The sequence below is a fragment of the Paramormyrops kingsleyae genome, chromosome 6 (assembly GCF_048594095.1).
Source record: "Paramormyrops kingsleyae isolate MSU_618 chromosome 6, PKINGS_0.4, whole genome shotgun sequence".
Lineage (NCBI taxonomy): Eukaryota > Metazoa > Chordata > Actinopteri > Osteoglossiformes > Mormyridae > Paramormyrops > Paramormyrops kingsleyae.
This window is the reverse complement of record NC_132802.1, coordinates 36,534,763-36,561,742: the sequence shown is the minus strand read 5'-3', so window position 1 is coordinate 36,561,742 and position 26,980 is coordinate 36,534,763. Positions and strand designations below refer to the sequence as shown.

At 39.5% G+C, this 26,980-nt stretch overlaps 1 protein-coding gene across 2 annotated transcripts; it reads right to left on the bottom strand.

The window, feature by feature from the left end:
• Positions 1–382: 382 nt before the first annotated feature.
• Positions 383–22,667, bottom strand: gpr173 (G protein-coupled receptor 173). Of its 2 annotated transcripts, none has more exons than XR_002839168.2 (3): positions 21,523–22,667; positions 4,378–6,588; positions 383–2,645 (listed from the first exon to the last, which is right to left on the bottom strand). XR_002839168.2 is itself a non-coding variant. In XM_023819312.2 (3 exons), exon 3 carries the CDS (start codon positions 6,376–6,378, stop codon positions 5,218–5,220), a length of 1,161 nt encoding a protein of 386 aa, XP_023675080.1. In that variant the 5' UTR covers positions 6,379–6,588; positions 21,523–21,584; positions 22,217–22,667; the 3' UTR covers positions 383–5,217. The 2 variants fall into 2 exon arrangements, 1 of the variants encoding a protein (XP_023675080.1); XM_023819312.2 differs by having other exon boundaries at positions 383–6,588; positions 21,523–21,584; positions 22,217–22,667.
• Between the last annotated feature and the right edge of the window lie 4,313 nt (positions 22,668–26,980).

The following is a 26,980-nucleotide window of genomic DNA, read 5'->3' as shown; positions in this document are numbered from 1 at the left end:
AGTCAATAGCTCAGTGGGAATGAAACCTTTACCATCTGCTTTATTGCAGTTGTTGCTACTTTACATTACACTGGAAAGCTGTCTTGCCAAAAGTAAGTATTGTTGGCCATATCTAACAGGGTGCCAAGTAAACCTATTGAGAACCACCATAATCATATAATTTTTGATACAAATTGTTAATTATTGGTTTTAATTTCGTAGTTTAGTATTGTTATTTTTCTTGCCCTTTCTCCATGAGATGTCGGATACAGGTCTGATTAAGCAAAACACAACTGCTATTACATGTGTTTATACCGCATTGTGTAATTTCCTTCCTGTTAGAATAACTGTCTTTTCATGCAAATAGTATGCTTTCATTTGGAACTGAAAAAAGTAGTTGAAATGCATCAAAAGTAGACTTTTATTGGCAGGATGGCAAAAAACCCACTTCAAATGTACAGAAAAGAACGTGGAATCTTTGATTCATCTGTCTACCCCACCTTCAGCTTTTTTTTATATAGTTTACCACATACTTGAGATTATGAAAAATGTTACTCCTGACTAATTACTGTAAGTGGGCCAAGAGGACAGTAGTGCTTACAGAATTTATGTTCAGACCTTGTTTCTTAGCGGAATTCCAAAATGGGTTGTTCTTAAATCTCTAAACCGGTACTACGTATGATAAATATTACCTCACAATGTATCTTAATCATGGTTTGATATTTACAGTTTTTGTTTCACCTTTCAATGACATTTTGTATAGGTTGCAGAATCAACTATGCTATGCTATTTCTGAACAAAGCAAGTGCTCTAACACCAAAGCAGGACTAAAATACTGATGTTCTTCATTATTTAATACTGTTTTTGGAAGATCATGTATGCTGTTTATGTAGTGTGATTTTTGACTTTCCACTTTCAGAAGACCATTTCAGAACATAATTATGATTGTAAAACTAAATACTATTTTATGAATGGCAGAAGCAGTGGATTGGTTAAAAAGCATATTAATGAATAGATATAGGGTTAGCTATTTCAGTATCTGTAATCACAAGATTAATATTGTCACTATATCATTTTCTTTGGAATTGCATATAGCTTTTCATGGAAAAAATGTACCCTAAATTGTAACAGCTTCTGTTAGGTGGGTGATTGACTTTTCCTTTTAAATATCTAAAAAAAAAAATTTTAGTATCTTCTATCTTGGGTTAAATCTAGGTTCTAGATTAACTTTGAATGTCTGATGAATTAAGAATTCTTGCAAAAAATAAAAGGAAAAAAAATGAACATCTCGTCACTTTTTAGAAAATCAGTTTATACTTACCAGGGCCTTTTTCCACAGTTAAAATGTTTTATTTCACTTCACAAACTCTGAGTGTTTAAAAAATTGGTTCCCATGAGAAATTCCCATAAAAGAAACACTACCCTGCCAACCACGGATCTACTGAGGGGAAAAAAAGTGATTAAGGTGTCACCCAACGTTATACTAGTTCAATAGGAAACTCGTGGTGACAAAAGTAACAAACTGTCAGTGTTGGGCAACTGGGGACTTCTTACAGAAAACAACATTTTAGTGGAGTTGAAAAGTGAAAACTCGTAAAATATAAAAGGGCTGAAACCAACCACCCACAAGTTTTAACTGCTACTAATGCAGACACCAGCAAAGTCCACCTTCAGTTGATGTTCTTAGTTTCGGCTTACTTGTATTTAAAACCATCTATACAGCAAGTCTGATATCTTAGTTTCCCATAGTCACCCATAGCTTAGATGTTGTTTGGGCAGCAATTCATTCTTATTTGCTATAGGTTTTAGTTTATCATCCATTTATTAATCTGCTAATGGATACTGGGATGTCTCAATTCAAAATTCTTTGGAAATCCAGCATTCTGAAATTGGATTTAATTTGGGATTAAACACTACTGTCCAGTTAGAGCAAGCTTAAGATGACTTGACGCACAGCGTTGCTTCTGTACATCTTTTGTACAGAGTCCAAGAGAGACTGAGCAAAGCATTAACAGGAGTCAACATTTTTAAAACAAAGCTCTAGGGTATGTGGCCATTTTTCTTTTCAGATATGTGGAATGACCCTCCCTCTTAGCCAATCATCTGTCGCTCACAATCACACACATACACACAGACATGCGTGGTATAAATCTGACCAAGAACCCCACCCCAAAAGATACTCCATTGTCCATATTATACACATTGGATAGTACAGCGGTCACAGTTAATTTACAAAAGATAGTATGCCTGATGAAACTCAAAAAGTCAGAACAGGCATTTATGATCAATAAAAAAAGCTGTTCTCTACCCCCCCATCCACTTTGTGATCCGCTTCATTACTACTCCGCATCTCCTCATCCCAAACCCACACAACCCCCCAGAATGAGTAAAAGTCTCTGCAAGAAATCCACACGAATCATTTCCCGTTGTTAAATCCTCAAGAGCATCAGCTCCCTATTCTGGTCTCTTCTCCTCAATGTGCAAAATTGTCCACTTGTCGCATTTGCCAAAATGTTTTTTTTGTATTTTAGCTCCTCTTCGGTGTGTTTTTTTTTTTACTCAATTCCTGGTGGATAGAGGGGGTTGTTACTCCTCTCTGTATGAGCAAAGGTAGAAGATGCATCCTCCAATAGGCAATTTTCTCCACTGGTTTTCTTTTATCATTTCTGGATATCAGGGGAAAAAACAGGCACACAAAAACAAATTGTATCTGTATAATTATGTACCCCATCTGACACTGCACAATATAAGGCCATTACAAACAGTCTTGGATCATTAACTGTTACCATGTGTTTTGTTTATTTTATTTTCTCATTCTAGCCAATAAATAAATAAACAAATTAATCTGGTATTATCTTAGGTAAATAGGTATTACTCCCTACTTCCTTTACCAGTATATGTATTTTATGTTTTTTTATATCTCGTTTGATATAATCAACTAATCATGTATTTAAAATACACTGGTATTCTTTTCTACCAAAATTCACCATTCATTGTTTGATTAGTAGAGACGACTGTTCTTTTTTCACTCATTGTTATATAAAAAAAAACTCCTCCCAGCAGAAATGACTCAAAATATGAAACGTTTCACGTTCCATCACTCCTGCAAGTTGCTGACATTACAGGGTGACCATGTCCGGTATCAAAATTGTTCTTCTTTAGTAAATGACATTTTCGACCTGGCATCCCATTACTGCTTAACAGCAGTGCCAGCCTTCAGACTGAAATAGTTCTCTACTAAATGCATATATCAGTTTTGCATGTGTGTGCCGTGTGACACTGACAGTAGGTTAGAAGGTGGATGGATGTAATTACGTTTTTAATGCCTGTGTCTGAGTGCTCATCGCCTTTCGAACCTGCACTGTTCACTATGGCCTGCTTCCAGGTGCCGTGGCCCTTTTGTGTCATATGTCCTAATCTGTCATCCATCATGACCTTTTGTCAGAAAGTCACAAAGAAAGTTACCAGGCTAGAAATGAGCTACTTTTGTCCCTCGTGGCTGATTTACATTATAAGTCATCATTCTTTCACTGCTGTATGTCACACCTTTCATTTAGTCTGCAACGCTGACTAAAGCAACGAAACAGTTAGGCGATAAGTAACACAACAAATTGTGTGAACTGATTCACTAGAGCCTTTTTTTATTTTTGCCCTCACTTTTTTTTCTCCTGTTGTTTGACAATTGCAGTTCATTGAAATAGAACAATAAGCCCCTCCTTTGATTACGGCTGAGGCAGGAACATCAGTTGTGAAGATGACGCCTCTGTACTAATGTGTTGTACCATATTTCATGAATTGAAAGCATTGGTTAGGTCATACCAAAAACAGAGACTGAGCTGTCATTAATATGGCTCAGCTTTTTTGTTTTAATATAAAATTCCTTTTTCTTTACTTTCAACAAGTTTGTGATTATTATGTGTCTTATCGCAAGGATTTAGGTTTCCGCTCATTTCTATTGCCAGGTAACCAGTCTTTAAATTCCATCTTTAAATCCATTTCTCAACATATGTTCCTCCCTCATTTGTCTGAAAAATCTGAACAGAACAATTCAGGTCTTCTGCTAAATTATTCGTGTGCTGTAAAAGCCCTTGTGTACAGTGTCCAATGTATTTGCACAGTATTCTCATGTTTCACTCTCATGAATTTACCATTTAATCCAGTGTACTTCTTATTGGAATACAGCTTTTAAAGGACATGAAAAGGTCAGAATGTGCAACAAAGGACTTAAGTACCTTTACGTTTGTCAAACCAACCTATAAATAAGTTTAAGATAAATAAACACATCAATAATAATAATTTATCATAATCAAAGAGGACCTTAAAGCCAGGCAAGGCAATAGAATACCCGAATATGCTATAATTTACAGAAACTTGGAAATATACATAAATATATTTCACCTTGACCGTGTTAGTGCTGCCTTTGATTCACGCAGATGAGGAAAACTGAGGCTGCACCATCACTGTGGATGTCCAGCGTGAATCATGTGACTTTGTCTGTGAGAGAGCAGAGGAAACAGCTCAGGCAGCCAATCAGTACCTGTGTCTGCTTGAGAATTGGGATACCGGCTGGACTGAAATCTCGCTCAGCATTTCAGCAGGCCCAGATTGAGGCCCAACTCTGCCAAAGGTGCACTGTGTCTTGGAGAGAAAATTACCCCCTGGGATCGGAATAAGTCTAATTTTTAACTTTTCCATAAATTTTACATTCATTTCACATCAAAGCTTAGATTATATACATGCATTAAATTTGGTTCCTGAACTAAGTAGTTCTCCAGAAGTATTGAGTGTTTGGAATATGTCTTAGATTATTATATAAAGCAGTCTTTGTTGAGACCAAACATCTTTAGAATACCTGTAAAGGCATTTCTGCTGGATGACCTGCTTGTTAAACCTGCAAAAGCATAATTAATGTAGCAATAACAGTTACCTCCAAGACAATAACAGCTTTGCAGTTGTTGTCCTTGTGTGACACCTCTGGCCTGACATAATCCTCAAATTGGACTTCTTGTATGCATTTTAAAACTGGATGTGTTCCTTTTAGAACTGGACATAAGAAAACTTCTCCTCTAATAGAGAGAAATTAAAATATAGTAGAAATCCTCTGCTTTCTTCTCTCTACACCCAACCTTTAATGCATCTTGCACTGAATCAAAGGCCACAACAAACTCATGTGGTCCCTCAGGCTGTTCGTGCCTTTGCTGCCTGCCCTGCTGTCAGCCCCTCCCCCTCCCTCTCCTTTCACATGACACAATAAGGCTCACGGGGCAGCTGAGGTGTAGTCCTACAGCAGGGAGGCAGGTGAGCCAGCAGCCCCTTTTTCAGGTCCTTGTTCAGGAAGAAGCAGATGATGGGATTGACCCCGGCCTGGGCAAAGCTCATCCAGACAGTGGTGGAGAGGTACCGGTGAGGAATGGTGCAGGCTTTCACAAAGACACGCCAGTAGCAGGCCACTATGTAAGGGGACCAGAGCACCAAGAAGAACAGAGTGATCACATAGAACATCCTGCCCAGCCGCTTTTCCGCCTTGAACTCCTCCATGCCCAACAGGCGCCGGTTCTGGTTGTGCAGGTTTTGCCGGATGCCCAGCAGAGTTGGCGGCATGGGGCCGCGGCCAAATCCAGCTATCCAGTTTGCTGCTGCCTGGCCAGTGGCGCCTGGCCCATGAAAGGTCCAGTTCTGGCTGATGGCTGGCACCATCTGAATGGGCTTCATCTTGCGGTGCTTGTACTCGAAGAGGAGGAGCTTCATGTAGACTACGTGGGTGGCCAGGATTAGCACGGCCAGCATCAGCATGAAGCCCAGCGTGTCATTGGCTTTGAAGTAGCGGTGCTCGAAGATACACTGGTCCTCTTCTCGGATGAACTTGTAGGTGCCCACGTCAAAGACGGGCGGAAACGCCATGGCGACGGACAGGGTCCACACCATGCAGACCACGGCCACGCAGGTCCAGAAGGTCATGCGCTTGGAATAGAAGCGGTGGTGCGCGATGGCCATATAGCGCGTGACGCTGATGCAGAAGAGCATGAAGGCGGCGTGGAAGCAGAAGAGCACGGCCATGAAGGCCACCACCTTGCAGCTCAGCACGCTGTAGGTCCAGGCGGAGCCGTTCTTGATGGACACCAGGACGAAGGGGAAGCAGACGGCTGAGCGGATGGTGTCTGCCAGGCAGAGGTCTAGCAGGAAGTAGTAGGGCGCCTTGTGCAAGGCTCTGTCACGCAGGACGAGCAGGGAGACCACCAGGTTTCCCACCAGGCTGATGCAGATGATCAGGCCCAGCAGCACCAGCTTTGCGTAGGTGGACACGGGTGATGAGGAGCTTCCACCTGCCACTCCTCCTGCTGCCACAGCTGCCGCCAGGGGGATGCTGGGCCCTTCGCTGCTCTCATTCCCATTGGCCATCCCTCGTACTTCTTAGACACTCCTGTCTGTCCCCTGCTGGCCACTGCTCCTCCTGCCCCTCCCCCTCCCCCTCCTCTGGCTGCCCCCTCGTCCGTCCTCGTGGCTGCCTCTCGTCTGGTACTCACAGGAGACCGTGGAACCCCATTCCGCACTGGCCCATTGTTCACAGACCCCGTTAACAGCTTTCACTTCGCCTCCTTGTCCTAGAACCTATGAATAAAAAACACACAATTAGTCATAATTAGTTACTGTCTTCAGTAAGTTTGTAAGAACCATTGTCTAGCTGGAGGTGTGTGTAGGACTGTATTTGATATTGGGTGGGGATGCCTCATAATAATTTAAATGCAAAACTCTATTTCTTGGGGGTGGGGGGGGGGTGATGATGAAAGAAGCCAAATTAAATGGGGGGTACATGCCCCCCCTGGTTCCTACACCCCGGGGTGTGTGTGACCCACAGGGAGAGCGAGCACAACAGCTGCCTGTGGCTTACCAGCTTTTCCCAAAAAAGGATGGGGTCTCCACCTATTTTTTTTTATTGTGGCCTCAAAAAAATTCACAGAAAACTGGCCTAAAGCTGCAATGGACCTCCAATGCTACAAACATTATTTGTAATGTTCAGCTGAATATTCTAGTATGTATGTGATATACTGTCCTCATTTTTCACGTGCCCGTTGGCATGCACCTAGTACATACAACGCTATGCTCGAATGGAATGGAATAATCATAATGGGCCAGGGAGTCCTCCTATGGTGGATCTTGCCCAGGTGGACTGACCGGATTAGCAAACCGACTGGTGAACTTCCCAAGCTGCCAAATACTCTAAGGAGCATCCTGTCCGTTAGCGGGAGAGCAGGTGTGTTCTACTGCAGTCTGGGGACTTTCTTGGCCAGCCTGATGTTGCTTACAGCCATTCTCTGCTGTGCTTTAGTGGTAGGGATTATATGCATGTCAGAAGAAAGTCTAACAAAGTTCTGAGTGTCCATTTACATGCTGAAAAAGAGAAATGTACATAGATTCATGTATAGAACTTATCATGTAATGCAATTTTATAGAAGAGATATATTTTTTACAGATTATTATATACAGAATATGTATAATTTTTAAGAACTGTGTTTTTTTCCTTTAAACCTGTATGAAGTACATTACAAAATGCAGTTTGCTCAACAAAAAAATCTATTATCTCCATCAAGCAAAAATAAGCACAAATAAGCATTTGCTGTACCATACTAAGGAGAAAATTCCCCTTCCCCCTTCTGCACAAATCAGATCGGCTGTTTTCTCCACATGCTATATGGCATGCCAGCTCCTAGCTTGTCACGGTAATTACCTCGCCTGTTGCTAGGCTACACCACCTTACATCCCTTTTGTGTGTGTGTGTGTACGAGTGTGGGTGTCAGTGTGCATGTGAGTGTGTGCCGGAGCACAAACAGCGGTAAAGGATGGGAGCTGGGACGATGGGGGGGAGGTAGACAAATCACTGGTGATGTGACAGTAGGTTGGAGACAATAAAAACACAGCGGCTGTAGTGTTCTCCTGCAATGGAGCCACTGGCTGGGATCCTGTTAAACAAAAGAAGCGTGGCATGGCAAGGGAATGAGATCTCTGGGCTTCTGAGCCTGCAGGGTCACTGGCTTCCATCCAGGGGATGTCTGTGCGCAACAGAAAAGGTGTGTGAGGTGTACACAGTACTTGCTCTATTACGGTACAGAAAGGCACTACTTTACCAGATTACCCAGCTTCAGCATTAAATGGGGAGGTAAGGTTGATGGTGATGGCTTCTCTAAGCCAATAGCAGAGAGAGAACAGCAACGGCATATTGTTTCATATCTGGCATACTAATGTATTTCTGTCACAGTAATTACAGCAGCCTGTTGCTAAGATACAGAGACCTTCTGCCTTGTGTCGTGTTTGTGCCTTTCTGAGAACGCATGCAACTAGAGCATGAAGGAAGGAGACAAGTTTCAGACAAACTAAAATGACCAAAACACAATGCTAGATCTGAACCTGTACATACACATGGACATAAAATGTGTTGTTTACATGAGATATGGCTCCACTCTCATCAGTCAATCAGCTGTTTGGGTTTGTGATTCTTTGGAACCTTGCTGTGGGGTCTGGGCTCCTGCCAATGGCTTTTTGTTGTTTATTTTCTAACAGAAGTGGTTATTTCAGAGGGAAAAACTGCAGCTGAAATCAATATGCTTATTAAGTTTAAAAAGGCTATAATCATAAAAGAATTATATCGCAATTTATGTACTCAAAAAGCTTTATGCCCTGCAGAATTCATTACCCTTGAGCAAAAATGCATGAGTGGGGAAAGAGAAAGGGATTCATAATGGAGATGATTTGAAAAAAAAATGACATTTAAAAATCAGATTTAGTATTAATGTTCCTATCTACACTGATATCCATGAGTACATGGTCCTTGAACAGAGGACTGGACCTTGTCTGCACCTGCTCATGTCATTAAGAAACTGTTCTGATGTCATTATCAAAGTCCTGAGAAAACAGAACTGATTTAATCTGAAAACCATAACCGTTTATTGGATTTCAGCATCAGGTGCCATCAGACTCCAAATCTTATACCAACAAAGTATTAAGATCGATAAAACTGCACTCCTATATTGTGATGTTATACTGGTCATTTTACCATAAACACTAGATGTGTCATAGGTTAACAAGAAATAACTGTGAAATGCTTGGAGTTGTATGAAGAAGCCAATTGTCCTGCTTTGACGTTTCCCCCTTTAACAAGTAAAATGTCTCATTATCGTGTCTAACAAAAAATGAGCTGAGCTGATTATTGATCTAATAGGTTTAACATTTGTGAAGTTAACTGCAGGATGCTGAAAATATGAAACAGTATATTTAATATCTCAAAAACACACACTGAAATGTTTTCTGAAAGAAAAATATTCTTGCTTTTATCAAGTGCCTCTTCCCTTATACCTTCATTTTTCTTATAATTATACAAATGTATAAATATGTTAATGCATTTTATAACAAAACATTTCACAAAAATATAATAAACATATAATTAAAATGTTTTGTGTGCTACTTTATATTGTATGCATACAGTATAGAAGAATATAACACCTAATTACAAATGTACTATTGAAATAATTTTTCAAGAACTGACCAACTGTTACTGCAAGTTGCTCAAATAAATGCAGCATTCCTTTATTTACTTTTCTTATTGACATGCCATGGTATGGAGGGGAGTGATTCTTTAAAATATGAGGGAATGTATCTAGTATAATACATATAGTAAATGCAACACAGACAAAAGTGACCGGATTTTTTCACAATGCTGAGTACTGAGCACAGGAAATGACGTAATATATAGTATTTTTCTATCATAGCTGTGAACTGGCTCTTCCCAATGAGGAATCCCCACTATTTTCAATAGGATTGCTACTGTAAAACCAGTGTAGAGCTCTGTCTGAAAGCCTTTGCTTGTGTGTGAACCTGGCTTGCACTGAAAACACAAGGACACAAGGTGGATGACTATAGTGAACCCACTCAGACCTGCCTTCATGTGTAAAGCATGACTAAGTACAAATGACAGCTTTCTGAATGACAGACAATGGTATCAGCCTTGGAATACTTGTAGCTGTACACAACGGACGGCACTGAGAAAATTCTGAGGTCACAGCCGAGAAGAGGTATATCCAAATGCTTTAAATACTCGCGAGTTCCCCTCTAAGAAATAATGCTCATGAACAACAGCATACTTCATAATTTATGTGTCTCCAGGTGATGAAGTTTCTGTTTACTGCTAGTCTCAAAATGCAGTGCCACACCTGCTGAATGAATCAGAATCAGTAGACTTTTATTATCCCAAAGGAAATTGTTTGTTAGACTGCACATTACACAACCACGCAACAAGACAAAAATAGACAGTACACAGAACCACATACAACAATCTCTGCATGAGAATAAATAAGTATGACATCCAGAGATGATAAGTAGGTGGGTGATCATGGCAATAAGTATGGTAAATATTGCACGTGAAATATAATAAATAAGAAGATTAAATTGATAAAAAATACATATATCATATACATGTTATTGTATATGTGCTGGTTGACTTTATGGCCATCAGAAGTAATGATTTCCTCAGGCATTTTTTGTTAATCAGTCAGTAGCTGAAAGTGCTCTTCTGTCCAAACACGATGCTGTGAAGCGGGTGAGTGGAATTGTCCATGATCGACTGAAGTCTGGGCAGCCTCCTCCTCTCTGCCAGTGTCTTAGTGTTCAGCTCATCCCCTCGCACCGACCCAGCCCTCCTGATCAGCTTGAGCCGGTTGTCATTCTCCACCTTCACACTGCTGCCCCAGCTACACCAGACTCCTAGAAGATCTGCAGCATTGTGTCGCAGACTCTGCAGGACCCAGGCCTCTACAGGAATTACAACCTGCTCTGACCCTTCCTGTAGAGGGCTATGCAGTCCAGTTTGCCGTCAAGGTGGACACCCAGGTACTTATAGTCCTGTACGATCTCCACCATGTTGGCCTGAATGGACAAAGGGGTAGCTAGAGACCTTGGTCTTCTCCTGTCCACTACCAGCTCTTTTGTCTGAATGCCGATTTTTATTATCAGGTAAAAGATCTGCGGCTTCTACCAACAGTGAAAAACATTCAAACAGTGGAGACCCACAGTTCTGAGGCTGATGGGAACCTCTAAATTGACGCATCTGTCCCTTTTCCCATATTTCATTTTACTGTTTATTACTTTACCTAACTTACAGACGAATCTTGTACTGAATTTCAACTGAACCTGTACACTAACAGATATCTCCTTGTTTTCCAGTTTTATTGCTAATATTATATTTGTAATAATTAAAGATAAAAATGTTACAAATTAAAGCAGTTTTCAAAAGTGCCGACCTGCCAGGTATCTTAAGGTAAATTCATTTGGTCTGTAAATTGTAATCGAGACAACTGCAGATCCTCTATGCACATTTGCTGTATTGTCTGTTAATGAACTTCTGTAATTATTTGCATATTTACTGTTTATACAGTCCTGTTTTAACAAACTGTCCATAGATGTAGAAACAGTTCCAACGCTGTTGTTTACCATTCCAGCAGTGAGTCATTACATGGAAATGGAAGGTGACCACCGTTGTCAGTACCCAATTTGACTTTCCTACCTGAAAATCCTTGTAATAGCATCTCCTTATCACCGAGGGGCCTCTGACTGCCAAAACAGAGCTGACATGGATGAATCTAAAATATGCATGTCAGTGTGCCGCGTGATGCAATCACTCTTCCTTTTCGAGAGCTTACATAGCGGCCTAATTGCTGTCATCATAATTTTTTTTTTGACCAAATGGTCTATGCCAATAATAATCGAATCAATAATTCTGGTTAAAATGGTTAAGTATTTTATGTCAAAAATATTTTGTATTCATGTTAGGTTACACAGGCTTGCCCTGGGTTAAGAACATTTGACTTAGGCACAGCTCGTACTTATGAACGGACTCCCATAAAGCCTATTATATTAAAAATTTAGGGTAAATACAATGGTTCATTATTACAAACACACTACTTCATCGCTACAAAACATTGCATGGCTTTAGCGATTTGTTGGCTCAATGTACAGTACAGTTCCATATGTAGTCACTTTTATTATTACATTGCATTATTGTTTTTTTAATTATTATTATTATTTTATTTATTTTTTTACTAAAAGACTGACTTAGGGAACGGAACTCGTTTGTGACCTGGGGTCTGCCTGTATCATCTCAAGTAGAATCTTTCTGGTGTTTTTAGTTTGAAGGCTAGAAGAAATTTAAGATCATTGGTTTGTTTCCTCCTTTCCTGATTTCTATTTAACTCTGTCATGTGGGAATATACAGTAGGTACTGAATATGCAATGCAAAAGACCACAGTTTCCACCAACTCTGACCAACATATTATTAGAAGATTGATGGACAGATCAGACTGCATCAGCATGTAACAAATTAAACAGCCAATTAAACAGCTTTTTTGAAAAGTATAATTAGTAACAAGCAGCTTTTAATTAATTAATTATGTTGCATACTTAAGTTTAATGGACATGCACAGAAATTGTCTTTACCACTGCAGCTGGTAATGTACTTTAGGCCTAATTCCTACACTTTGGGGCATGTATAACAGATCGGGGCATTTATTCTGCAAAGCTGGGGCACATGCCCCAAGACATCTTTCATTTTTCAGCAATGTTGCCTGGCAATGGACAACAGATTTTTGTCTTGACAATTTTGATCTCAGTGGGCAACTTTTTGAGATCTTCCAATCAGAATGCTGACAGCCAATCACGTGACCGACTTGGAGCTTCAGTGTCCATCTTTGCGGTGTCTGTCTCTCTGGCAACAGATTTACTTTTATCTGACTGGTTGTTGCCAACTGTGGACCCGTTGCCCTACATCTCACCTGGTTGCCTGTTACCGGCAACATTGCTTAAAAAGTTGTTCTATGTATCATTACCTGTACAGGCCACCCCTCTGCTTTTCATCAGATGTCAATATATCCCCCTACTTTCTTGATTTATATTCACTAGAAGAAAATATTACCCATATCCTACTGTTATGTCCAAGGATGTAACCCAGCTGGTTGTCTTTTCCTTCTCTATTCCTTTATGTTACGCCCTTGAGTACCTTCCAGCAGGGTCGTAAGACCTAGTGTCACTATTGTAATGTATGGTACCGCTCTGCATGAAGAAGTCAAATGATTTTACTTAACTGCCTTATAAAGGCAGCTTTTAATGAGAATTCAAATAACACTTTAGGTTCAAAATCCATCAAACTCCATATGAACTCTGTAAAACATATTGCATGAAGTATTTAACACAAATCCTGTCATGGTCAAAAGTATGCAATCTTCATATTATGTTAAAATTAAAAAGGGTTATTTAAGAGGGATGCATGTACTGAGATATAGAAAATTTCCCATTTGGAAAACAGATCAAAATGTAATTTAAGTGGTTATTGGGTACTGAGCGATCAATTCTGAGTTCTCACTGAAAAGAGTCAGCCTAAATGAGGCACAGAAATTGGGTCCCAAACCAGCTGGTATTTATTCAGTGACCTAGACTACAAATTTGGTGATGAATTAATGTGTAATTACAGAGACTTGCTCTCACCTACATATGTGTCTGTGTGTCATAGAGAGCAAGATAGGGTAGGCAAAAATTACCCTCACAGGGATCAAAAAAGTGTCATTATTATTATTATTATTAGTAGTAGTAGTAGTAGTAGTAGTAGTAGTAGGTTGCCACACAGAAATTGTGGAGGAAAATGTATGGTACAAAGCTAAGGCTGTTATATTTTATTCTCAGTTTTGAGCTGATTAGCAAATATGTGAACAATAGTCAAATCAAAATCAGCTATCTTAACACAATTCCTTCTGATTGGTTATTTTGGCCTGAGTTGTCTAGAATACTTTTGGGAGAATCTGCCCCACAATATAGCAATTATGTCATTCTAGGACTGTTCATTGTGGCCAAACATGTAGACAAGAGCACTGTGTAAAAATAATGTGAAATGAATTGTATTTCCCTATGACCCTGTCGGAGAGTTGGAAGATGGATGGATGGTAGGATGAATTATACTTTATTGTCTCATGTGGTTCAAATATTAAATGAGTGTGAGGTGTGGGACTGTGAAGACCTCAACATAAACACTCTTCGCAACGATGTCGCCAGCCTACCTGCTCAGCATCTCCTGCTGACCTAATAGTGAACTGACTGAAATCCAACACACTAATCTTTTTACCCCAGATAGCAGACCCAGGAATGCAGGACATCCAGCAAGCTTTGGACCTTTGTACTACATTGTCTAGACTTACTTTTGAAATGATAAAATAGTAATGTTCTTAAATGACTTATTTGTATCACCATATGAGATTGTTACAGTCTTTGCTGTAGAATCTTAAGAACCCATATTGGGAATGATGCTCTACAAAACACTGAACTGGATTAAATCAGTGCAGCTGGTCGACAGACTGACTTTTTTCAGTTTACAAATCTAATTCGGAATAAATCAAAATGATCTATATAAAACAGACTTGTTCTTATACATGGTGGTCTTTGTGGTAGCTCAATGTACACATCTTATGTTCTAGAGCTAAAATTCATCATGTTTATTTCAAGTCGTTTGTACTTTTTCCAGGGCAGCAGAGAGGCACAGTGGGTACCACTGTTTGGAACCACTCCTTCTGTGTGTCTGTGCAGAGTCTGCAAGTTCTGCCTGTGTAGTGCAGCATCCCTCTGGGTCCAATCGGTTCCTTCCGCAGTCAAACGACTAAGGGTGAACTGGCATTTCAGAATTGCCCATAGCATAGAGTGTGAGTGTGAGCATATGAGAGCCCTTTGATGGACTGGCATACCATCCAGGCCGTACCTTTGTGGCCTGTGCAGCCTGGGATAGGTGTAGGTCTCCTCATATGACCTGGCATTGGATAAGTGGCCGAAAGATGGATGGATTTATATCAGTAAATTGTGATTGAAAATTGACAGTCATAGGGCATCATAGTGTTGATTATAGTACTTCATAAGCTCCAGTGAAGCTGTCATCTATAATGCACTATGGATACCTTCATAATGCATTATAATGGTCGGTATAAGAAATAATAAAGCATTACAGCATTATCTATTGACAGTCATACGGCATTATAGTGTTGATTATAGTACTTCCAATGAAGCTCTCATCTATAATGCACTATGGATACCTTCATAATGCATTACAATGGTTGGCATAAGAATTAAGGATGCTTGTATTGCATTATGAAGGTATTTAGAGTGCATTATAGATGAGAGCTTCATAGAGCATTCATAATGCATAATAAACATGGCTAAAACATGTTATGGCTTTTTATAAATATTTATAGCCATGTTTATAATGCTTCTTGAATTCATTATAAAGCATTATGAATGTGTTCATAGATTCTTATAGACATGGCATTCATAGAAAGTGTTTCCAAAAAAATCACTTAGGATTTTTTGCAAACTTAAAATGTTTCAGAATAAATGGATGTCCAGTGGTAAAAAAGCATAAAAAGATAAGATAATGACCAACAGATGAGTTGGAAGTAGGACACCACGCGGTGGGAGCCGTTTTACAGAACAGGATGTAGCCTTCAAGCTGTGAAAAGCCACTGAGTATGAAAAAAGGTAAATATGGAATGTGAACAAGAAGCAGCATGTAGTCTGCAATGCAGTCTAAAGTGAGGTGTAGCAATTACACGAGTGGCAATTGATTAGTTACAAAAAACTGACAGCAACTCAGAGAAGCAGCAAGTGGAATTTTAAGTAGAGATGGGCGATCCACATTTTTTTCAGTTCTGATCCGATTCCGATACACAACTGCCGATACCGATACAGATTCCGATACAAGAGCTCTTTTTACTTTGTTATACTTTATATATATTTTTTTTAATCTAGTAAATACAGATGGAAAAAATGTATGACAACTAATATTTAATTAGGCTACTACAAACATACATAACGTACTGTTCCACCTCGTTTGTTTTAAGCGTTTTGAGGCATTTGCAGTTCAATATGAATATGTTCAAAGCACGTATAAACAAGTGGCGAATGCTTAAAATTTTAACACAGTTTTTCTCCCATTGGCGTCAGCGCAGTTACACTTTTGTTGCGATGGCAGCCCCTCTTCTACCACTAGCCGCAGCGAGTTCGCAAGACAGTCCAGGTTAGCGACTCCCAAATCATCCATTGCTTTGTTTTGTCTCGTAGTTGTGTGCGCTTTGTTAAATGCGATTGTCCAACGCTATTCCCACCTCAAAACTTTATTTTGTAGATTTCAAATCGCTGTGCTACTGGTTTCTGTTAAAAGCGTATAATACTCCCAGATCATCACGTCTTATCTTACGCTCCTCGTACTGCGAAGGGTATGCACATGACGTCAGAGCAGGCGGAAACCACTGTACTCACACCCACTGAGTAGTAAAAAAGCAGCGATAGCGTTCGATTTGAATGCCGCAAAAAAAAAAAACACATGTAAAATGGGAAAGAGCTGTCGTGCTATTGATTGCCAAAAACTAAATAAATAAGTATAGGTTGTGGATCGGTCACGCATGGCCGATACCCGATCCGTCAAATAGGTCTGGATCGGCGCCGATACCATCTATCTATAATTTTAAGTTCATCATATAGTCTTGCAGGCACATGTTGTCCCAACACAGACCATGGCATATGGCCAAGAAGAGAACCTAATGAAATGGCAGATGTGATCACAGTATGTGAGAGATGAGGGATATTATTTGCCAACCCTTAACTTTACTGTTTAAAAAATCCTTATCTGAAGGTGTGGTACCTTCTGATTGGAAGCATGCCAACATAACGCCCATTTTCATAAAAGGGGATAGAAGTAATTTGTCAAACTATAGGCCAATCAGTCTAACTTGTATAACTGGTAAAGTTATGGAGGCTATAATCAAAGAGAAAATGGTAGATTACCTGGACTCAAATAACATTTTGAGGGATAGCCAGCATGGATTTAGGAGAGGTAGATCCTGTTTAACAAATCTGTTGGAGTTTTTTGAGGAAGCTATTTAGGAAGTTGATGATAAGAAGGCCTATGATGTCATCTACTTAGATTTCCAAAAGGCTTTTGATGTTGTCCCCCACAAGAGGTTCTCACTTAAACTCAAAGCGACAGGTATTTTAGGAACTGTAGCGACCTGGATTGATAACTGGTTAACGGATAGGAAGCAGCGAGTAGTTATAAGAGGCTGAATGTCACAGTGGGCCTGCGTTCATAGTGGGGTACCGCAGGGTTCAATTTTAAGACCACTATTGTTCCTAATTTACATGAATGATATAGACACCAATATATACAGTAAACTGGAGAAATTTGCAGATGACACTAAGGTGGGTGGTGTAGCAGATACTGAACTAGCGGCTCAGCAGGTACAGCGGGATCTTAATTTAATTAGTGACTGGGCTGACACCTGGCAGATGAAATTTAACATAGACAAATGTAAGGTACTCCATGTAGGGAGCAGAAATATAAAGTACAGGTATTTTATGGGACCTACTGAAATAAAGGTAGCTGATTATGAGAAAGACCTTGGTGTGTATGTTGATGCTTCCATGTCTCATTCCCGCCAGTGCGGGGAGGCAATAAAAAAGGCCAATAGGATGTTGGGGTATATCTCCAGGTGTGTGGAGTTTAAGTCAAGGGAGGTAATGCTAAGATTATACAATTCCTTGGTGAGACCTCACCTAGAATATTGTGTGCAGGTTTGGTCACCATATCTTAAAAAGCACATATCGGCCTTAGAAAAGGTGCAGCGTAGGGCCACAAGAATGATTCCTGGTCTTAGAGGAATGTAATACGAGGAAAGGTTATTTGAGCTAAATCTGTTCAGCCTCGAGCAAAGGAGACTGAGGGGGGACATGATCCAGGTCTATAAGATTCTAACAGGTTTGGATGCTGTTCAACCGAATAGTTACTTCAGCATTAGTTCAAATACAAGAACTCGTGGACATAGGTGGAAATTAGCGGGAGAACATTTCAAACTGGATTTAAGGAAGCACTTCTTTACACAGCGTGTAGTCAGAGTATGGAATAGTCTTCCTGATAACGTAGTGCAAGCTGAATCCTTGGGTTCCTTTAAATCAGAGCTAGATAAGATTTTAACAACTCTGAGCTATTAGTTAAGTTCTCCCCAAGCGAGCTCGATGGGCCGAATGGCCTTCTCTCGTTTGTATAGTTCTTATGTTCTTATGTTTCACTGGCTGCATGGAAAACCCAGGTACACACAGTACTTTCCTCTTGTACAATAAAAAAACTTTTAAAGACAAACTGAAGCACCCTACGTTACTTTTACCATTCCACTATTGCTTGTACTATGTAAAGTTTCCAGTGATGACACAGAAGTCAGGTTATACAAGTGGAAGGTTGGTTTTGGACTTAAGAATAGCCAGTTTGCCTTGGGTATTCGTAAAACTACTTTGAACAGAGCATAGCATGATTAAATTGTAAAATAACCTACTTTAGTCATATGGGTATAGTTGGCCAGAATGGTACAGTAAACATTAAAGACTGCCACTCTCACCTGTTAATAATCGGTTCAAATTACTACTTTTTTGCAGACATATGACTACATAATATTTTGTTTCTGACAGTTCTTTTTATGAAAAGTTCTGGGTGAAAAATGTAACTACTAAAATACATATATATACAGATGAATATATAATATTCCAAATTAGCAAACTCTCTGTAACAATTGTAGTGTAAACATCTTAACTTTTGGTTGAATGAACATCTGACACCACCCCTTCATGGAGGAGACCATAATTTGTTTTTTTATATTTAAAATGAATCATAAAATTATTCACTTCTAACAGGGGTCGGCCGGGATATAGCCCGAAACTGAAAAGCTAAAATGTATTTTATGCACAAATCTTGAGAAGTATCTATGTTTTCAGTGTTTCCATGCAGAAACTCACTATCAATGCTAAATAAGCAGAACTTTGCAGACATAAAAAACTACAGAAAAACAAATACTCCACCATTTATCCACATGTAAATCATTCTTAAAATCAAATAGAAAAAAAGCTAATTTTAGAAAGGATGGGCTGGACCTACCTAAGTGAAATCACCATCTATTAACCTGCAAGAAACAACTAAAATGCAGCCGGTCTAAGAAAAATGTGACTGGGATATACTTTTCCTTTCCATTTCCATACTTCCTTGTCCTATGCAGGGTTCTGGGGGTCTGGGGCCAATGCTAAAGGCTATGGGTGCAAGATAGGGACTAAGACTGTAGGTAGAGGCAGGGGGGAACCATGTGACCTGGAGGGAACCCCAACATGACACAGGGAGAACACACAAACTCCACACACGTAAGGTCAGGGCAGAGGTTCAAACCCCAGCTCCAGAAGTGAGAGGCCACTTTTTTCCAACGAGACAATAATGATGATAACATTTAAACGATTCTGAGGCTATTAGGTGAGAATCTGACATTTTACCTAGTATCTCATTATCCAAAAAAAGAGTTCCGAGTGGAAACAAAACAGCACACCAGGCAAATCTGTGGTAGCTAAATTGTGCACTGCTACGGAACATCCAAATGCAGTGCTACGAATGCATGTGGCTTCACAGGCAGTGCTTTGGATGCTTACACTGAATTCGCAGTGTACACTGCAGTTCATCACACACTAACACATATATGGACAAATGAATATAACATGAGTAGTTTAATTTGCCTTGATATAACAGATATAATATGGTTGACTTTTAATTCAGGGGGATAAAGAGCATTTGAGGTGCAGTAAAACTGTGGGAAGATACAGTGGCTAAATCATTTAGGGGAAGGAGAGGTCAAAGGGCACCTTTATTAAAAATGAATGAGAGAGTGGGTGTTGACCTCAGTCGGATTACATTTTGTTAAAACAAATCAGTAGGGTAAAGGCCGCTTGACAGTTTAAATTAAGCACTTGATAAACAAGGACATTTCTACCATAGAAATAAAATTACCACTGTGTGAAAGTCGTTGATAAAATACAACATTTATCACCAGATACTGAGATCATTTTGAGAGTTTGGTAAACTCAGGGCATGGTGGAGCAGTGGTTAGCACTGTTCCCTCACACCTCTAGGATCTGGGTTCAAGTCTCCACCAGGGTTTTCTGTGTGTGGAGATTGCATGTTCTCCCCATGTCATTGTGGGGTTCTCTAGTATCTCCTCAAAGTCCAAAAACATGCTGAGGTTAATTAGAGTTGCCAAATTGCTTGTAGGTGTGCATGTATGAGTGTGCCCTGTGATGGGTTGGTGCCCCATCCTGGGCTGTTCCCTGTCTTGCACTTGTAGCCTCTGGGATAAACTCCAACCCCCCTGTGACCCTGAATAACGCAGGCAGTTACAGAAAATAGGTTAAGATAAACTTTAGTTTCCTCCAGGTACTCCAGTTTTCCCCCATAATCGAAAAGCATGCTGGGGTGAATTGTGGCTACCAAATTGTCCTTAAGTCTGAAAGTGTGAGTGACTGGTGTGTGAGTGACTGGTGTGTGAGTGAATGGTGTGTGAGTGAATGGTGTGTGAGTGTGCCCTGCGATGGTTTGGTGCCCCATCCTAGGTTATTCCCTGCCTTGTGCCCTTAGCTTCCGAGACCCCTGGACCGCTGTAACCAAGCAAAGACAGAAAAAGGATGGAGGGATGAACTATTATTATAATAATAATAATTATTATACGATAAATGTACAATTACTGTAGGTAGGACCGATGACAAAGAGCTTTGAATTGTATTTTCACAATTTCCTCCACATTGAACCTCTCATGTGAATCCTGTGAGGCTGTGGGTCGAGAAGGGAGGGGTTGAAAGAAATGGGGGTGTTTGGAGGTGGAGGGCTGGCCTATAGTTAAGTACTGGATAGCAACAGCAGTTGAGTATTAATGCATGAGTTGTGTGGGATCAGATGAAATGGAATTTATTAACCTAATCACAAATACTCTCTTGTAAAACCGTCACTGAAAGGCAGTTACAAAAATTAGGCAAATAAACACATCCTTGGAGAACAATAGTATTTTCTATAATGATACCTGGGTTGACAGGGGATGAATGGAAACTAATATATTGGTAGGATGGGCGGTAAGTCGATAGAAAGGCAAATATTTCTAAAGGAGGTATGTCAGCTTAAGTCCCAGAGCTGTCTATATGTATCAGTGTCTAACACCTTAACCTGAAGATACGTACAGCACGTTCGTCAACATTTCATGACTGACTAAGCCCCTTAAAACCCATTTAATTTAATAAATACGACACTACTACACAACATCATAACTGTAATATAACTCAGAGCGGGCTTTCTCAGAAGGAAATATAAAAAATAGTGGCGAACCTCTTGGTATCTAATGTGCTTATGCGGTTCAGACCACCTGGTAATGTCAGGAATATGGGTGTCTGCATGTGTGCTTGTGTGTACTGGGCGCAGAAAGCTGCTAATATAGGCCTACATGCATAGCTTTCGGCTAAGGCGCTTTGTGTCGTAACAGTTGCCATAGCACTAATGTGTTGCAGTCCGTTTTAACGCTATACAATGACGGATAGGTATTTAGAGCAAACAGCAATCGAACGGCATTTAGAACCGAACGAGGCAGCGACAGAATGGGAGTAAATATTACATTAATATCTTACCTGATTTTGTGCTTCTCGTCGAGACAAAGGCGGCGAATTCAGTTCCAGGCCAGTTTAAGTGGCTTTCGGTAGTTCATGGGGGAAAAAACAATAAAAGCAAAGAAATATAGTCTTTCAAAGCCGGAACCTGGGTTACACATCAGATTGCAAAAATATCATATCGGATGTAACATGATGTCCCAATAAACTGAATGATAGAAAAATAGCCAACAAATAAATAAATAATAAGAGACAGCAAGTCTGCAAAATAGACCAAACCCTGAAAGAAGTCATTTTGTTATGACTTTTCATAATATACCAGTTGCCGACTTTTAAAACAAAGGACATTTAAATAAACACATGTTTTAAAAAACAAAAAGAATCGTTTCCTCTTTTTTCGTGTGCATGTCATGTCTTCGGATTTTCCATAAAGCGCACAGGTTCTGAATTAGATTCCCATCAGACGCCAGTTGAATAGAGCGAATAAAATACGCCGTAAACAGGATTTAAATATCGCTAATACATCTTCCCGTCTTTATCCATTTCCAACCAAAAAGGCATCCCGAATATCACCTAGATGTATCTTTATAAAATGTAACCTATTTCGAAAATACTGATGAAGATAGCCGTCTGCAGCAGAAAACGCATCAACTGATTCTAGTCTTTGAATGCAGCTTTTCTTGAATTCTTCATTTTAACGTTATAGATTTTTCACCTATTAATAAAAATCGATGACATTCGTTTTCAAAATCATGAGACGGTCATCCCCTTTAATGGTGGTTACATCTTCAAGCGTATCCAGTTGTATTTGTCTTGAACATGCAGTACACTCATCCTATGTGAAGATATGTACACAGTGCCTGTAGGCGCCCTATATTTAAATAGCCTGCGCTTGGTTTTTGTGTTTTGCAAAAAAAAAAAAAAAAATTATCGCCTCGGTGTGGGATAAGTGCAGATATATTGCATACAAGTTTAGAATCCAGCGTGGTTGTTCTTAATACATAAGGAAAAACTGGGGGAAAAATCATCAAAAAGAAATGGCTGTTTGTAATGGTGAATTGGAAACAGTGTCTCCTGTCTGCGTTTTGCATCCGTTATTCTCGGCTGACGTCGGAAACTGTAAGGCTATATTCGGGAGTTTTCGGCGGAGGATAAGATAATCATAAGTCTGAGCGCGCTGCTATTCAGAAATTAGGAAATAAAATAAACAAACCCAGGCATTTCACTCGATAGTTATGGCCGTCTGATGTTTTGGCAGTCGTACATAACCACTCGGGAAAAGGCTTTAAAGGTGGTTCATTTTACATCACAATCAATAATAAAAATATCAGTAATAGAAATAAAGCGCGATTATTCTGATAAAAAATGTCTACATTTCTTCGAGGAGAGTCTGAAATCCTTCTGTTCGAGATAATACAGATAAACATGCTTAATAGCAAAAGGGCTTAAATAAAACCCAGAATACCGGCAGTAGCAAGGTAGGTCAATAATGTGAATAATTTAAATATACCTAGAGGTGTCGTGTCCTGTAATAAAAATAAGTTGAAAGAGATTTAGTGTCACAATTTGTAAAATAAAACACTGATTTAAGATGCCTTAGACAAACTACCAACTATATATCATCGGGAAGGGTGTATTTTTATTACTATTTGTTTTAAGTTTGGAACAGACAGCGGTTCTGTCAGCTCGATGTCGAATCGAATTCTATTTTATATATTTTTCAGACCTAGGGTGCATTCACAAATGATATTTCTGTTTTTGTTACTTTGTTTGCAGTCAAGAATGATCAAATATCACTCAGGCATCTTTGATGCCTGTGACTTTTGAATCAAGTGAAGCTACCTGATTGAGAGGTGTCATTCTCAGACTCGGTCTGCTTATTATGGGCCAATCGCTTTGACTTGATAAATAATACAGTATCGCTAAAACCATTTATTGTGTCTGCTAGAATAAAGTTCAGTTTTAGTCTATTGCCTGTAATGAATAATAATAACAGACTGTGGTTCTGCCTTCTGTACATTGATTTCAGAGTTCCTTCAATGTTCCCCTTGCTCATGTTGCTTTGCTTCAGGTAGTGATTTTGCACTATATTAAGTTGGTGTTTTCATTAATACGTGTGACTATATGATTTAATGTCTGTATGAACAACTGCTTATTTTTGTTATTTATTTATTTGTTTATTTATTTTTATATTTTTTTTTGGGGGGGGGGGGGGGTGATATCCCATGCCATACTGGCCATAAATCAGGGGTGGCAAATTAGAAACACCAACTCACATGACCACAGGATTTTGGACTACAGCAGGAAAGTGGAGTTATTTAGAGGAAATGCACAGAGACATGGTGAGCTGCGATTATGCAAACCAACAGCCCTGGAGAGGTGAGGCTGCAGCACTACCCACTACCCACTGAGCCAACATGCCATGGCTGTCATACGCCAAATAAATAATCAAAACAGGACAGTTCCGTGGCACGAGCCATCATCACTGGCAAATGAGCTGTATCTCACCTCACCTGCTAAGTGTTTGGTCCAAGAGCGTTTAGTCTCTCTATGAATTCCATGTAAAAAAACATTTTGTCTCGGCTTAACGCGGCAGTCCACAGAGCGGCCTCATGCCTGCGCTAACAGCTGTCTCAACCGCTGGAAGTCTGTGTAGCAGATGGCCTCACCTGACTCTGCATGAAGGAATATGTTTGAAGAGAGTGTACTTCATATGACTGTCCAAAATTAACAGGTCAATCCAGATACTTCACTAAGATTTTCCAACAAAATAGGGACAATGATTTTTAAAAACAAATTTATCAGCAAGTTAGTAGATAATCCTACTCAGTACTCATATAACAGAGGTGGACAAAATAATTTTTTAATATCGAGAACCTCAAAAAGGGGAGGGTCATCTTTGGCTGCATGCACAACAACGTCAGTATTTCTGGGAATGCTGTCAAACAGCCCTAAACTGTGTGAAGTGGAACATTAGGCCTCCCCAGTATTTCAAATGGTTTGGTGGCTTATATTTAACCACCATCATGAGGGACCAGTGTGCATTTGGCCCTGTAAAAAAGCCCCATATTCCTTGACCATTATATAGCCATGAATATGTCTTCAGACCAAATGAGTCCCATATGATGGCCACCCATAGAAATCGGCACTGTGGGCATCCTTTGACTTTCTCCAAATGTAGAGGAGAAGGAGGGATGAGAACCTGAGTGCAGCTTTGTGACGGACGAAACCTCAGCACCACACTAGTCTGAATGGACCACTGTGAGTTTTTTTCTGGTAGCTGGAGTGTCAATCCTGCTACCAAACCCCAAATTCCCCAGTAAGCTGGAGGACCTCCTTATAGGGCTGGATGTAGATTAATGTCATACCCAGGACAAAGTCATTGCAGGTTAAGGGTCTTATTCAAGGGTCCAACAGAGTAGAATCACTCTGGACATTCACAGGATTCAAACCAACAACCTTCCAGTTGCTGGCACAGATCCCTAGCCTCAGAACCACCACTCTATAGGAAAAGGTAAAATATACTGTAAGTTATCAATCCATATTACTATTTACTGAATTGGAGTGCTTTGGTAAATTCCAGCTTTGTGAAGTTAACAATACACAGGTTTAGTTGAGATTGCTCTCTCTCATTCTGTGGTGATTTTTGAAGCCATATTTTTCCTCTGTTGATTAGTTTCAGCTTGCTATCATTGCCTTTCTTTACTGATGCAGTTTGTTTATGTTTGTCACATGCTATCGTGATTTCTCACACTGTTCCATTTGATGCATAAAATAGCTTGATGGGTTTTGCGCTTGCATTTCAGCCACTGACTCTTTGACTCTTAATTGCCTTGAAAGTGCTGACTGTCGGACATGGCCGGTCCTATATTATAGCTGCCAATTGGCCATCAATCTAGCATGACTCATTATTATTACTACATTTGTAATTATGATTTAATTACTAAAGTCCTAATCTACACTTATTTAGTGTATATATCAGGAAGGTCACATGCCTGATATGGGTAATAAAACTTATTATTATTAACTTATTAATACATTAAAAAATAAAAACAGAACAAGGTTCTTGTAGATAAATTTCACTTTATTTTACTATATGCTGTTTTTGTGGTTTATTTTCAAAAATTAGGTTTCATAGCATAATTTTTTTGTATTATTGTTGTTCTGGGTTACTTTGGTCCAGCCATTAACCAAGACTGCGATTGTTACACAGAAGAATAAGAACTGGATTTATTGCTTGTGATGTGTTTCAATCATTTCTTTTTAGGGCACTGTCCTATAGTTGAGTTTTAATGTTTTAGTTCTAGTGCTAGTATGTTTGGTCATTACACAAAATAGATAAACTAGGGTGCAGACTACCTAGAGTAGTAACTAGAGTGCAGACTGCCGCTAGAGATTCCAGGCCCCATGGAAACATGTCATATTGGATCCCCAACCCAGACCAATCCAATTGTGTTCCAAATTTTTTAGAGTCCCTGTTAGGACATTGGAATCATCGTAACTCTACCCTCCCTCTGCTGCAAGGTGGCCCGATCTGCCTTTCTGACTATTATTGATGAATATTACAGCTCAAATACATGATTTATTACAAAAAGCAGCACGTTCATGCCTTTTCTGCTTCAACTGAGCATAGATTGGGATACAATTTCAGATATTTCTTATTGTTCAGGTCAGTCGTTGCATCAATGGAAAAAAGTAACAGACGATGGCCATACAACAATGGAAAAAGCTGGAAAAGAAAAAACTGAAAATATTTCATTGTGAAGAAAAAAATACAGGCAGGTAAAAAATAATGTTGAGCACATTGCAACATTTAGAAATTAATGACTGATTTTGTTTGCATGTATGAAAAGAGATCAACCTTTTTCTCACAACAGGAAAACATATGGCTTTTGTCCCAGTAATTTCTGTGTCTGGATTTATACATGTTTTGTTTCACACATAAAAAGACACTTTAAGGTAAAAATGGGAATGGGCAGTTGCTGGTAATAGACAAAATTAGTAAAAAACATTCATCTGTCATCTTTCTATTCAATATTGGGTCACAACAACAGTAATATACTCCAAACCAGGCTTGATGAATCCCTATCATGACGAAATTGAAGAAGATACAAGACATATCAAAGCGATGGTCTAGTGTGGCTTCAGCTTGAGCTAGGTGAGACAGAGAACAGTCAGAGTTTAGTTTTTATTTAAAAAAAGAGAAAACATTATTGCTCAGAATGTGTGAATGTGGTATAATTTTTTCAGTCCATTTTTATTTGGAAGACTGGACATTTTCACTCATTGGTTGAGACAGTAAGAGGCCCAGAGGAGAGGTGACTGGAGGATGGCACACCGCAGAATTCAGCTGAAGCTTGGGCTGCAGTATCGTTTCCAGATCATTCTATCTAGGTTATATCAGAAGAGAGCTACATGCAAAATGCTTCCAAGGTTAAAAAAACCTTTACCAAATGTATCTGCATTCTTAAACCATAAA

Coding starts and splice junctions, on each gene's coding strand:
- gpr173 (XM_023819312.2), bottom strand. CDS start 6,378: ATGGCCAATGGGAATGAGAGCAGCGAAGGGCCCAGCATCCCCCTGGCG.